Below are 15,473 nucleotides of genomic sequence, written 5' to 3'. Positions count from 1 at the left end.
GACAACGAAACGGAGACCCCAGACACGCGTATTACCTACAAAACCGAAGTTTTGCGATTATTTAGCTTCGTTTTCAAAATTTATTATTCGTAGTTGAAAACGGATTGCAAAACGGACAAGAAACGACGAACGACATGTTTTTACGCGTTATAACGCAACAGACAAAATATGCATCAAATATCGATATCAGATGTAATTTTTTTTTAGCGTTTCGACTCTGAAAATTTATTTTACGACATCTTTACGACATTCGGGTTTTGATAATGGGCCTCGTAGAAAATTCGGGCCACTTAGACACGGGGATTGGGCTTGTGGGCCTTGGGCCCAAGCCCAAACCCACTAATCTAAAACCTAAGTATAAAGAGCCTTGTTAGTGGAAACCCTATCTCATTTTCATCAGATCTTCACCTAATACTCACGCACACAACTGCTCTCTCTTTCTTCCTCATTACTTGTTCTGCCAAACCCTAACATACAAACAAATAAGATCACTGCTTTCCTTTCATCTCCATCTTTCCATCACAAACACCATACATCCACACTCTCTTTCTCTCTCATGCGAGTCCGGCGATCGGACTTACCGACGGAGCCGGTGACTTGGCAGCGGAGCACGGCGGTTCTAGCGGTGGAGATAAGCGGAACTGAAGGTGGTTGGCGCCGTTTTCCAGCCACCAACACCCGATTGCCCCTTGCATCCTCCCATTACTCTCTCTCTTGCTGGTAAACACACGCGGTTGGAGCATGGCTGAGGTGGTGGATCGGGACGGCGCGACGACATGAACAAGGGCGGGGAACGACGACAGTTTCTTCCGGCGACAGTGAGTTCTTTCCGACAAGATTTTTGTCTCGGTAACTTTCCCCCTCAGTTCTTTCATTTTCTTTTCTTTTGATATCTTGCTAAATCTAAGCGTCATCGGCACAAGAAATGTTTCAGGCTGATTACGGGATAGTATTGATGATGATGACTACCGGTGACAGAGACGGTGATGCCGGAAGTGGTGGTGTTTATGTTCAGTTCGTTTCGAGTTCGGTTCAAGTCTCGATCAAACCAGATCAACACTAGTCAAAGGGCCACTCGGTCAGAATTATGTTTGGGTTTTTTTTTTTTTTGGTTCGGGCTTGTTTTGGTGTGGTTCAGCTCGGTTTGACTCGGTCAAACCGAGTCAACTCGGTCAACGACTCGGGTCAACAACGGTCAAACAGTCAACAGCAGTCAACGGGTGGTTTCGGGTCAAACCCGGTCAGCCACGATCAAATCAGTCAACACAGTCAAGACTCGGTCAACTCAGTTCAGTTTTGGTCAACGCCCGGTCAACTTAGGACCCGGTAAAGTTTAGATGTAGCAAGTTAATTTTACATTATCTTTATATTTTTATTTTACGCGAACCGAGCTCGACCCGACTAAATAACGTTTATACATTAGTGATTAATTACGTTTTGGAATTTGACAAAAGGTATATATATTGATTGTTGAATTTTGACAAAATAAATCGACACTCGATTGTCAGGATCGTCTAAAAACAGAGGAAACTCTGCCCGAATTTCGTTAAAAATCCGAAATACCAAACATGTTTATATTGTATAAGCCACGCCTATCGAAATTCTTTTGTGAAATAAATATAAAGTATATTTATTTTTAACGACGTTTTACGACGTACAAAACGAGTTCATAACGTTTCGACAAAACACGAGCCACTAGTTTACGAAAACCAATAACTTATATAAAGTAAATGCAATTATTCATTTCAAAAACACTTTGAAACTCGAAAATTTTTATAAAGCAAATATAATTATTTATATTTAATCCAACGTATAAACTCGAAAACTTTCATGAAATTAAACATAATGGTTTATGTCGTTTCAAAAGTCAAGATTTCCGATTACTTTTATAAAATAAATGTAAGTGTTTACATTTATCTCAAATGCCGATAATTTCGAATAATTTTATAAAATAAATATAATTATTTATATTTATTTTCGAACGCCTAAACGACATACAATATTTTACTGTAACAAACGGTATTTAGTTACGTCTTACGAAAACTACGATTAGTTGTACTACTGTTTCATCTACGCCTTCTATTCGCGACTACTATCACGACTTCGTAAGTATTTATATATAAATATATATCCTAAATCCTTCGAAAAACTAAGTCGTTTCCAAGACTTAGTATTATCCCGATTAGAAACGGGATCAAATAACCATAGATTGGTTATTCTAAGTCAAGATAACACTACCTAGGAATCGTATGATTAACGATTCGGTAGAGCTCGGACACGTAGTTTAGCCACGTTTAAACTAGAAACTAATAAGTTATTCCCTGTTAGGGATACTATAGATGCACGCTAGCTAATTCACGTTCTTGGAACGACACTTCGGAATCACACTACGCTAGCTTGGCACAGGAATGTCAAGGTGAGTTCATAACCCCCACTTTTTACTGTTTTACATTTTTATAAATGTTTTCGGGGGTGGAAAGACATGCAAGTTTTGCAAAAATAAACAACTTTTCGTTGAACGAAAACTCATATTTCTAAACCATATTGCGAATGGATTTCAAGGAACTCAAATGGTTTACGAACGGTTTATACTAAACCTACCGGTTTTACAAAACAAACGCGTATTTTCACAAACGTGCATGATTTTCATGACTAGTGACAGGAATGTCCTAGTTACTACAACGGGACTGGGTTGTTCTGCGTACGAACAACGAGACAACCCAATGGGTTTATGTCCCCCTTTTTCTTTTGAAATACATATTAACTAGGGTATGATTAAGCTATGGAATGAACTCTTGGATCACGTGCGAATAGGCGCTAACTTAGGCACCATTAATCCTTTTAAGGACCATGGAACAGGGGGTAGATCTATCGGGTACGGGCGAGCCCCACTCACGGTCCTTGTGCGGCCACTTAGAGTGCTTTTGTGTCCCTGTCGAAGTGAATCGACACTTAAATCGTCTACCGGGTTGAGTGCTTCCTATGTCGGCACACATATTAATGTCTTAGCTACACATTAATGATCAACATGTTCATAGACGCATTACATACCTACTTATAAACTGAACTTTCAAATGTTTTTAAGATTCATTTGATGTAAGCTCACAAATACATGGATTTACAAACTTTGGTAACGTTTTTCAAATTATACCTAAGTAAGAGGACGCGCTGATCCTGCTTATAAAGGTTCGTTTGGGCTCGGCCCACTCTCTCTCGTGCAATGCACAAAGACTATTGTGGGCTAGACTCACAGTTTTTCATATATCATGCCAAGAAAATAATTTTACTATATTTTCTCAAAAACTTTAAAACCGGTTATCAAAAAGATTTATTTTAAATCTTTTCAAAACAAACTATGAACTCGCTCAACTTTATGTTGACTTTTTCGCATGTTCTTTCTCAGGTTACATTGTCAAAACTATGGAACGGTTGGAATAGGAGAACCCACGGGATTTCGAGTACTTAGCAGGCGTTCAATTTCTAGAAGTCTTAGCTTCTTGCTTCCGCTGTGCAATGAAGATACCGGTCCAGTCACGCCAGCTCTGATATTTCGGGGTGTGACAAAAAGTTCATCAAGTTATGATCCGAGTTATCATTCATCGACTTCAAAAGCTAGTTCTGAAGATGCAGAGGAGATATTATGCAACATTGCTCTCAAATTGAAAAATTCTCCTGCAATGAGCATCAATGCAGCTAAGCAGCAAATGAGTTTCCTAGCATCTGTTCTGGAATCGTATGAAGGTTTTGTAGCTGGTAAAATTGGAAACTTAGAGTTAACCAAAGAAGATTACGACCAGATTGATCCGGAAGAGATGGAACTCATTGACATCCGTTGGTGTTTAGCTAGTTGCATCCGCAGAGCTCAGAGATATATGGAAATTACTGGGAAACAATCTCTTGGAGGTGCTTCAACAAAACTGGGATTTGACAAATCCAAAGTGACCTGCTTCAAATGCAAGCAGAAAGGTCATTTCAAGAGAGAATGCACTAATTCTACAGTTGGTGGAAATGAACATCCTTTCAATGATGATTACTACAGAAAGGCGATCTACCACCGAAGCAGGGAAGATCTGAAAATGATTGAAGATAAACCCAAGTCAAGGGCTTGTGCAGTCTTTCATGATGATGAAGGTTTTCATTGGAGCCAGATTTGTCCAGAAGAAGATCGGCTTGATTATCGATTCAAGATTAGAACAATGGAAGATTCAGAAATTCCTTTAAAGAAACATGATCATTATGCCTTTGTTGCTGAAATTAAAGAGGAAAACAAAGACAAAGACACAGCTGAAAACAAAGAAGAAAATGTTGTTGCTGAGGTCAAGGAGAAAACTCGAGAAGAGATTTTGAGTGAAAAAAACTTATCGCGAAAGAAACATTGTTTTGAACAGAAAGGATGACATGCAAGAAGAGTATGAGAGTGCTGTCAGCAACAGGAGATGGGATAAAATGAGAGAGTGTTACTTCAACAGAGAAGGTGAACCAGTTGTTCCAAAGAAAGATATAATCTTTGAAGATGTTCTTCTCATAATTCCTTCAAGAGCCGAATACTATAGAAATGTGTTGAAAGATGACACATATGCAAAAAGGCATGAAAAGGAAATTAGATATGCCATGGCATCGTGTCTAAGAAAAAGGGATGAAGAGAGAATGAAGAAAGAATGTTGAAGAAATGGTGAACAATCTGAAGAAGGTTGCTGAAGAGGTTAACACAGAAGCTGTTGAAGTTGAGGCTATGAAGGAAATTAAACTTGTGCAAGAAGAAGTTTTGAAAGATGTTGAGACAGAAAAGAGTAAAGAAATAGTTGAGGTGAATGTAGAAGCTGAGAAAGCTGTTACTGAAGAACAACAAATTGGAGAAGATGAGAAGAAAACTAAAAGTTTGGCAGAAGTAAAGAATGAGAATTTGGAAGCTTGTGATGCTGGTGATGAAGCAAGTGTTGAAGAAAAACAGAATGTTGCTGAGATGAAGCAGACCGAGATATCCGAAAAAACCAAAGTGCCAATCATTGAGGTAAATTCTGATTCTTCTTGAAACCGACTGAACAATGCAAGAAATGCATGGAAACATGCAGAGCTTGTACTGAAAAAGATCAGAAGTTCAGAACAAGAAATCTTGAATTTACAAAAATTGAAAACATTTTCAAAGAAAAATGCACAGAAATGCTAGAAAAAGAAAAAGTTTTAAAAGAAAATGATGAAAAACTTTCGGAAAACTGTAAAAAATTAGAAAAAGAAAATGAAGCTTTGAAAGAAAATGTTTTGAAAAAGACAGAAGAATGTGACCAAAAGGAAAATGTTTGTCAAGAAATGAAGAAAGAATATGACTCAATGAAATTGGCATATCACATTACAAAAGAGTCATATGAAAAAGTAAAAGATGAAATGAAATTTGCTCAATCAAGAATGAATTATCTTTCTGAAACAAATAAAGAGCTTAAATGAATGTATGAAATTAAACAAGGTGTTGTTAATTCCTATATTGAGGATGTTGCTAAACTAAAACGACAGATAGCTGATTTAGAACAGGATAACAACAAGTTAAAAAGTTATCAGGTGTCGTCATATGTGATTGAAAGAATTTTCAATATAAAACCGGGAGATAGTGAGTCTGAGCAAAACAAGAAAGGCATTGGCTCAGAGTTTCATCAAGTTCCACCACCGGAAAAGTTTGCATTTTATGATGAAGAAAAGGTAGAAAAAGCTTTCAACCTGGTAGATCAATTGCCAGACAACATTGACGTAACCTATTCCAAATCTGATGATTCTCATGATTCAGAGGTGGTAGGTAAAGTCGTTGAAAGTGTGTTGAAAGAAGAGTCAGTTGATGCAGGTAAATCTGAATCACAGGATGAAAATGAAGGTAATTTTCATGATGGATATCTGAAAAACACAAAATCCGAGAAAAATTTGAATGAAGATTCAAAAGGATTGGTATATACCATGATTGGATCAGACAAATTATTCTTAGATGTTGTATTCCCAATTCAGAATGTGATTTCAGAAAAGGTTGACAAAGTTTTCAAAATGGTTGAAATTGAAAAATCTGAAATTTCAAAGTTTGCTGGTAAAGGTCACAAAACTTTTATAACAAACCGGGTTTTAAGAAGAAAAACATGAAGGCTGGGTTGGGTTATAAAAAGAAACAAAGTTGGAAAAGAAATGAAGTTCCAAGTTTTCAAACAAAGATGAATTTTGTTCATGGAACAACGTCAGAAGAAAAGAAAGAACTAAAATTTAGACGACAGTCTATTGACGAGTTCTTAGCTCAAAAGAAAAAGCAACAACCACAGGTCAAAGATGTGTCCAAGAGAACTTGTTTCAAATGTGATCAAATTGGACATCTTGCACGAAAGTGTCCAAATCTAAAACCTGCGGATGTTGACAAAAAGAAATCTGAAAATGTGGAAAAACAAAAATCTGAGGATGTGAAACAAAGGTCAACCAGATTTGATTCAAAACAAACTTGGAGGTACAACACAAACAAGTTTGCCTCGAATCAAAATTGGAAATTAAACCCGAACAGGTTTGATTCAAGACAGACCTGGAATTCTCACACACCCAGATTAAGAACAACACAAAGTTGGAAAACATCAGTTGATATGACAAAACCCCAAGAGTTTTGGAAACCAAAAGTTGTTGTTCAAAAACAAAGTGTTCAAAAAGATTCACATTTTTTATAAAAGAGGTACACCGAAAGGTCAAAATGGTCTGTTAAGAAACAAGTAACTTCGGTAAAAGATGAGAAAGTTGAAGTTAAAGATGAAAAAGTCTTTGTTCCTAATGACAAAGATTTTCCGACAATGAATGAAAATTATTGCATTGAAATGCCTAAGGTCAAACAGACCTGGGCTAAATTGTTCAAGTAATTGAATATTTTGAATGTGCAGGTGGGTCAACAAAGCCAAAGAAGGAGACAATGGAAGTTGGAGCAGCCTGGCACATGCAAAGGAGGAAGAGGCTGTTGTACCCTGGTTTGGTTGAACAGGGAGTTTAACATTTTCTGTAAATAAATAAACAATATTTTCAAAAATCCTAAAAATTTGAAAAATTAAAAACCAAAAATTTGTTTGTTTTTAATTTTTGTCAAAAATAGAAAATTACAAAAAAAATATGTGTTGATTGAATAGGCCGAAACCCTCACGGCGGAACAAACATGATTACTTTCACAAGATTGAAAAACAGTTTTCAAACTGTCGAAAATCAATAGGTTGTAAATCATGGGGGTACTTTATATTAGATTTTCTGCAAATCAGAGCAAATTAAGCAGAAAATGGATGTCACACCCTGGCTTTGCGGAAGCGTGGTTAATTTGGTGTGACTTCTTAATACCATAGCTTAACCATAACAAGCTATATGAATTTAAAATCATGCAAAGTCATCCATTGAAAATAAAATTGTCAAACATTGTCTAAACGGGTAAACACCCAACAACCATTACTTGTCTTAACAGTACAACCACTACCGTAATGCAACATAAATAAACATGGTTCAGAGGCTATGGCTTGTCCAGGAAAGAGCCATAAACCTTGAACCCGGATGACTCTGAATCTAAATGCAGCGGGAAATCCTGCTAAACCGTGCCAGATCCTTAATTCCCTGAAATACATGTAAGTTGAAAAATCAACAATAATGTTGAGCGAGTTCATGCGAAAATGAGTAAATAAACCTTTATCTTTATCAAAAACCCTGGTATGTAGCAAATAAGGAAACAAAAGAGATCACCAATGGGTTGCAAGTCCACTGATATGTGTGAAGTGCAAGTAGGGATGACTCAAACCTAGCGGATTTATGCGTCGGGCACTAAGTCACCCCGAGGTCCGTTCAGCTGGACCTGGGGCTGGGCTCGCTACACCCAGATAGATCTACCGCTCCTGTCCCTCGGTCCTCAACGAGGATTAATGGCCTCAAGTTTCTGCCTACCCACTCACATGATCTAAGTAATAACCCTCCTTATGCTAACCATACCATGTATAACATATCCATAATCATTGTAACATGTATTTCACCCCCGCAGTTTATAAAACTGAAAACAGTTAAGAGAAAAGGGGGACATGAACTCACAGTGAATGCGTCACAAAATCAAGCAATCCAATATCCAAGTGCTGTGCAACGACCTACATGTGCTAATTCTATTAGACGGATGGCCGTGCTTTAGCTTCATAGATTATATTTTTGGGAAACAGTTAGTCAACCGTTTCGTATATATATTTGATACGCAATCTCCTTCCCAAGGATGGGGGAATTAAATACATGTATACTTATATTATTTTATTAAGTCCCACTTAATATATTTTATTTCTTATTCCAAAATATATTTATTTTTCTCAAAAATAATATATTTCCTTTTTCTCATAATATTTTCCCAAAATAATATATTGACAATATACGTGCTTATGAATACTTCCGAATAAAGCGTAAGTTATGTTTTGGTGATTAGGTGGTAATAGAAATTACCGTTGTAACTTATATGTTTGCCGTGAAGGCGTTTGTATTATTTCGGGCTTGACAAGGTTAGTAAATATTATTTTTACTCTAAAAATAATATTTATACATTTTCACAAAATAATCATAAACAGTGAGGTGACAAAATATATTTACCGAATAAATATTTATCACTTTTAGTTTTGTGAAAATCCCTCCTCCGATTATTTATAAATAAAGTTGTGGCGAAAATATATTTTTGAAAACATGTCAAAGTAGTCTAACACTTGTTAAATAATTCTAAGTGTTAGATTTTTAGAAAATTTCGCCAGAGTTTCCCCTGTAACTGGAGGTGGCCACGCTTTCAAGCGTATCATTTTCTTTTACAAATCATCTCAACAATTTATCAAATCAACCAAATCAATTTTCAACACTTCAAATAGAAGACTAGTATGAAAAACCGCGTTGTTTCATGAACTTGTAGCTTTTTCAAAAACTACGGTGTAGATCTCGTTATTTTTAGTGGATCTATATATAGCATAACTTAGTCTTGCAAAAACCTCGTTTTTGGAACAAGTCACTTCTTACAACTTCCCGACAATTTTGTAAAAATTGTTATTTTGTCGGACCTTTTATTCTACAAGTGTTTCTACACTTGTAGTCTATAGAAATCGTATTTGTTAACACTTTATCTATTTTTATAAAAACATGATTTTCTCGACACCCGGTCCTACGAATATACCACTTGTACATACGTAGATCGGCTTGTTTTAAATACTATTTTTTCATGTTAAAACACTTTTACACAAGTTCATGTTTCCCGTGTGGTGGAGTTTCACCTTTTAACCCTTGTACCAAAGAAACCAGTGTATGTCAAGATACGTGATCCTAACAAAGTCGGGTTAAACGATGATGAGAGCCACCACATCATAGATCGGGCCATAAAAACCAACATATTCAAATACTACGACATTTACACGCGTTTTGAGCTTTTATCCAACGATATTCACGTTTTAGCAAACTTTAAAGTTCCATTAAGCGGGTTACCGACATTCAACCGACAAATATCCTTTTAACCACTTTAGACATGACCAAAAATGAGTTTTAAACGTTATACCTCTAGCTCGGGGCTAGGGAAGAAACTAGTCGAAAACTGCGTGGATAATAGCAAACGGTAGAGGTCCTCCGCGTTCCGTTTGTTCCGAGCTCCGTTGTACGTAACCACCGACACTTGAATATGCTTGGAATGTCAAGACTTGAACCGAAAAACGGATGTGGGGGTGGTGGTGATCTCGGCCGAGAGGAGGGAGAGGGAGAGGGAGTGGTGGTGAGGTGAAGTGTGTGCTTGTGTGTGTGAGAGGTAGTGAGGTATTTATAGAGAAAGTCGTCTCGATCCTCGTGCAATCCAATATAAAATAATAAAACTCGTACTCTTGTCCCTCCTTGGTTGGCCGAATTCTTTAGGATGTAATGGTACTCGGTTCGTTTTCAATCGTTCAGTTACGGTTCAGTTTGGTTAAGTGCGTTACTTTAAGGTACTAACCTCGTTAGTTGTTTTAGTGCATTAAAAGCGGGTGTTAGGGTAATCAGGGACCCTAACTGGCTCAGAAAAATACCAATATTAATTTTGGCAATATTTTTATGTTCCGGGTATTGTCCGGTTGTTCGGTTGGATAGTAATCCGTTAAAGTGCTTAAGATATCCGTTAAGCGTCATAAATAATATTTTTAGCGACACAATTTATTCTGCAAAGTGTCGGGAATAATTCCTCATATTTTGGCACTTTATTAATTAGCTAGAAGCTAGTGTGTTGATAAAAGTGCTGTGTTTCGTGCTAAAAGTATGTTTTAGGCACATCCAAATCTCTGTATCTTATCCCTAGAGACGTAATCATACAACCCTTGTATTCCTACACACACTCTGGGTGTAGTAAAAAATATTTTGGCTCATTCAGGCCTTTAGAGGCAGTGTTTGCCTGATGCTGGCTATACCAGCATGTTCACTGTGTATCCGTTTAGTGCTACTGTGCTTTTGTGCATCATGTTTGTCACTGAGGTTCAGTAAATAAGTAGTGTAGTGACAGGAATATCAAAGTATGATGCAGATATGTACAAGTATCAACAATCAAGTAGCAGTTTATCAGCAAACTCAGTAAAGCACAGTATTAGGCAACAATTAATAATTAATTAAGTCGTACGGATACCTGGTTTTGTGAGGGTTGTCACATTCTCCCCCCGTTAAATAAATTTCGTCCCGAAATTTAGGTTCTGCTTGAAGAAGCAGGGTTCTTAGGAAACAGGTGGGGGTATTTCTCTTTCATTCGGTCTTCACGCTCCCAGGTGAATTCAGGACCATGTCTAGCATTCCAGCGAACTTTGACGAGCTTGACACTGCTCCGGCGGGTCTTGTTAACTTTCCAATCCGTGACCTCAACAGGTTCTTCAACGAAGTGGAGCGTGTCATCAATATGAATCTCGTCGGTAGGAATGGCAACGTTAACTTGAGTTGGACTCCTCTTTAGATTGGATACATGAAATGTATCGTGAACGTTATTCAGCTCGGCAGGTAGATCCAACTTGTATGCTACTGTTCCAATTTTCTTCAAAACCTTAAATGGACCAATGTAGCGTGGATTCAGCTTCCCACGCTTCCCAAAGCGTGCTACACCCTTCCAGGGTGATACTTTCAACAAAACCATATCCCCAACCTCAAACTCTTGAGGTTTCCTCTTCAGATCTGCATAGGTCTTCTGGCGATCACGAGCCGCGCTAATGCGATCTCGGATTTGCGCGATCTTATCTGTAGTTTCCTGAACTACATCGGGACCTACCAATTGTCTATCACCTGCGTCAGACCAACAGAGCGGCGACCTGCACTTGCGCCCATATAAAGCTTCGAATGGCGCGGCACCAATACTGGTGTGGTAGCTGTTGTTGTATGAAAACTCAACCAGGGGTAAATGCTTATCCCAGCTACCGCCTAAATCCATCACACATGCTCTCAGCATGTCTTCCAATGTCTGAATCGTCCGCTCACTTTGGCCGTCGGTCTGCGGGTGAAACGCGGTGCTCATATTCAGCTTCGAGCCAAAAGCTTCCTGGAAGGATTGCCATATCCTCGATACGAACCTTCCATCTCTATCAGAAATGATCGAGAGGGGTACTCCATGGCGAGTGACAATTTCTCTCATGTAAATTTCAGCCAATTTGCTTGTATGATCCTTCTCGCGGATAGGCAAGAAATGTGCTGATTTCGTCAAGCGATCCACTATCACCCAGATAGTGTCATGGCCCTTAGGCGTTCTTGGCAACTTTGTAACAAAATCCATGGATATTTCTTCCCACTTCCATTGGGGAATTTTTGGTTGTTGCAGAAGTCCCGAAGGCTTCTGGTATTCTGCCTTAACTTTAGCGCAAGTCAAACATTGGCTCACGTAGATAGCAACATCGCCTTTCATCCTAGGCCACCAATAATAATCCTTAAGATCTTGGTACATCTTATCCGCTCCCGGGTGGATAGAGTACCGTGACTTGTGAGCTTCATCAAAAATAACTTCTCTTAAATCACCAAACAAAGGAACCCAAATCCTTTTCTCAAAACATAACGTTCCTTCCCTGTTTGGAACCAATATCTTCTCCATCCCACGGAGATATTCTTTCTCAAGGTTTCCCTCCTTGAGAGCTTCTTTTTGCGCTGCTCGAATGCGTGAGGAAAGATCGGTTTGGATAATCATTTCCATAGCCCTAACCCTTATGGGCTTGATTCTCTCTTTGCGACTTAGGGCATCGGCGACCACATTCGCCTTCCCCGGATGATACTTGATCTCGCAGTCGTAATCGTTCAACAACTCAACCCATCGCCTTTGCCTCATATTCAACTCCTTCTGGTTGAATATATGCTGGAGGCTTTTGTGATCTGTAAAGATCGTACACTTCGTACCGTAAAGGTAGTGTCTCCAAATCTTCAAAGCAAAAACCACTGCGCCTAGCTCCAAATCATGCGTGGTATAGTTCTTTTCATGCACTTTCAGTTGGCGTGATGCGTAGGCGATAACCTTTTGACGTTGCATCAACACACAACCCAATCCTTGACGTGAAGCGTCGCAGTATACCACAAAATCGTCGGTACCTTCCGGTAGAGCTAAGATTGGCGCGTTGCAAAGCTTATCCTTCAACAACTGAAATGCTTCATCCTGTTTGATTCCCCAATCAAACTTTTTATCCTTTTGCGTGAGGAGCGTCAATGGCTGAGCGATCTTTGAAAAATCCTCAATAAATCTTCGATAATAACCAGCCAAACCCAAGAATTGCCGGATCTCGGTTGGCGTCTTTGGCGCTTCCCAATTCTTGATCGCCTCGATCTTGGTTGGATCCACATGAATTCCACTTTCATTTACCACGTGCCCAAGGAATTGCACGTCTCTCAGCCAAAACTCACACTTAGAAAATTTGGCATACAACTGCTCCTTCTTCAGTAGCTCTAAAATAGTTCTGAGGTGTTGCTCGTGCTCTGCCTTCGTCTTTGAGTAGATCAAGATGTCGTCGATGAACACAATCACGAACTTATCCAGATACGGCTTACAAACTCGGTTCATCAAATCCATGAATACTGCAGGTGCGTTTGTTAAACCAAACGGCATGACAAGGAACTCGTAGTGCCCATATCGAGTTCTGAAGGCTGTCTTCGGAATACTTTCTTCCTGTATCCGGAGTTGATGGTATCCAGATCGAAGATCGATCTTGGAGTAGAAACTTGAACCTTGAAGTTGGTCAAACAGATCGTCAATCCTTGGCAAAGGATACCTATTCTTGATCGTCAACTTGTTCAATTCTCTGTAGTCAATGCACATACGGAAACTACCATCCTTCTTCTTGACAAACAAAACTGGAGCTCCCCAAGGCGAGAAGCTTGGTCGAATAAAACCCTTATCTAACAACTCTTGAAGTTGCGTTGATAGCTCTTGCATCTCAGATGGAGCAAGTCTGTAGGGTGCCTTAGCCACAGGCGCAGCGCCCGGAACTAAGTCGATGCGAAACTCCACTTGCCTTTGAGGTGGCAAGCCAGGCAAATCTTCTGGAAAGACTTCCGGATACTCCCTTACGACAGGGATGTCTTCGATCTTCGGCTCAGCAGCCTTTTTATCCACGATGTGTGCTAGAAAAGCAACACATCCTTTCTTCAGACACTTCCTTGCTTTCAGACAGCTGATAATCCGCAACGGCGTCTCACGCTTCTCTCCATGAACAACAATGGTCTCACCATCGTCGGTCGAAATACGGATAATCTTCTCGTGACAAACAATCTCCGCCTTGTTACTTGCTAACCAATCCATTCCTACTACCACGTCGAAGCTTCCCAACTGGACTGGTAGTAGATCGAGAGCAAACTCACGCTCTCCTAACTCGATTACGCAACCTCTAATCACTTCATTGGCTTCTACTAACTTCCCATTAGCTAGCTCGATCGAATAAGGAATATCTAACTTACTAGCGGCTAAACCAAGCATGTTCTTAAATTCTAGCGATACGAAGCTATAATCGGCACCAGTATCAAACAAAACAGACGCATAGCGTTGGTTTACAGGGAACGTACCAGTAACGACATTGGGATCCTGGCGCGCTTCCCTGGCCTCCATGTTGAAAACTCTTCCACGAGCTTGGGTCAATTCCGGGCAGTTCCTCTTGAAGTGCCCTTGATCTCCACAGTTAAAACATCCGGGCCTCTGCCCGTTTCCACCATTGTTTCCAGCTTGGTGGTTTCCCTGGTTTCGGTTCACGGTGCCTGCTTGGTTAGCACGGTTTCCATTTCCTCCTTGATTTCCTTGTGGGCGGTTCCCATTACCACCACGGTTGTTTCTATTTCCATTTCCTCCCTGACCTCCCCGGCCAGCATTTGCCCAACAGAAATCCTTTGTATGACCAGCCTTCCCACAAGACTCACAAACCCTTAGACTGCAGCGACCAGAGTGATGTTTTTGACATGAGTTGCACTTGGGCTGTGCACCCATGTATCCCCTGCTCTTCTTTCTATCATCAACTGAATCTTGAGCTGGTGCATTCGATTCTCCCTTCTTGACCACCGTCCCGGTGCTTTGCTTGAAACTTGAAAACTTCCGCTTATTACCACTAGATGACTCCACATGAGTCTCCTTTCTCTTGGGTTCAATCTCATCGAACTTGTTTAACCGAATCGCTTCTTCAGTTAAAGCCACACTCAGATCGATGGCTTCTGTGATGGTTGCGGGTTTGGAAGAAGTCACCATACTGATTATCTGAGGAGCCAATCCCCAGATGAAGCGCTCAACCCTCTTAAACTCGGGTGTTACCATATAAGGTACCACGTGAGACAGATCGTGGAATCTCTGAACATATTCTGCTATCTTCGACCCTTCCATCTTTAAGTGCCAAAACTCGGTTTCAAGCTTTTGAATCTCCGCGCGAGAGCGGTACTTCCTCCGCATAAGCTCTTTCAATTCGGCCCAAGACAGGGCGTAGGCGGCAGCTTCGCCTAGAGTTTGCACTTGAAGGTTCCACCAAGATAGGGCTCCGTCTAGAAACAGCCCTGAAATGTAAGTGACCTGCTGGTCGATCGCACATTTGCTCATACGGATGGTGGAATCAGTCTTCTCTGCCCAACGAACGAAGGCAACAGCACCACCCGTGCCGTCGAAGTTTGTGGGCTTACAGTCCAGAAACTGCTTGAAGGTGCACCCTGCACATTCGTTTCAATATAGGGACTGCATTAGTAATTGCTACAGGAATCCAATTAGACCATGGTACGTCTTAAAGACTTAGGGTTACCATGAGTGGGATTCTGGTTGCCATTGCCGTTGGAGCTACTCCAGCTGGGTCCTCCCTGCGATGCAGCATACTGAGCAATCGCGGCAGCAATGATTCCTTGCAGTTCTTCTTGAGTCGTGGGCATCGGCTGCGGTTGACGTCTTGGTGCCATTTTCTAAAATGCGTACGTCGATTAGGCCATAGGAATCATACGTATATAGTAATAGTAGTAGCATATAACATCTCATGTTATCAATATATCACACACAACAT

At 40.0% G+C, this 15,473-nt stretch overlaps 1 protein-coding gene across 1 annotated transcript; it reads left to right on the top strand.

The window, feature by feature from the left end:
• Window positions 1-408: 408 nt before the first annotated feature.
• On the top strand, window positions 409-15,215 carry LOC110887947. Its single transcript, XM_022135502.2, has 6 exons — window positions 409-849; window positions 935-1,326; window positions 2,340-2,416; window positions 3,404-5,011; window positions 6,888-6,988; window positions 15,179-15,215. The coding sequence occupies exons 4-6, from the start codon at window positions 4,670-4,672 to the stop codon at window positions 15,213-15,215; spliced, it is 480 nt and encodes a 159-aa protein (XP_021991194.1). The 5' UTR covers window positions 409-849; window positions 935-1,326; window positions 2,340-2,416; window positions 3,404-4,669.
• The last annotated feature ends 258 nt before the right edge of the window (window positions 15,216-15,473 follow it).

The sequence above is a fragment of the Helianthus annuus genome, chromosome 3 (genome assembly GCF_002127325.2).
Source record: "Helianthus annuus cultivar XRQ/B chromosome 3, HanXRQr2.0-SUNRISE, whole genome shotgun sequence".
NCBI classification, from domain to species: domain Eukaryota; kingdom Viridiplantae; phylum Streptophyta; class Magnoliopsida; order Asterales; family Asteraceae; genus Helianthus; species Helianthus annuus.
Note: the sequence above shows the minus strand (reverse complement) of the source record. Positions and strands in the feature narration are given on the sequence as shown.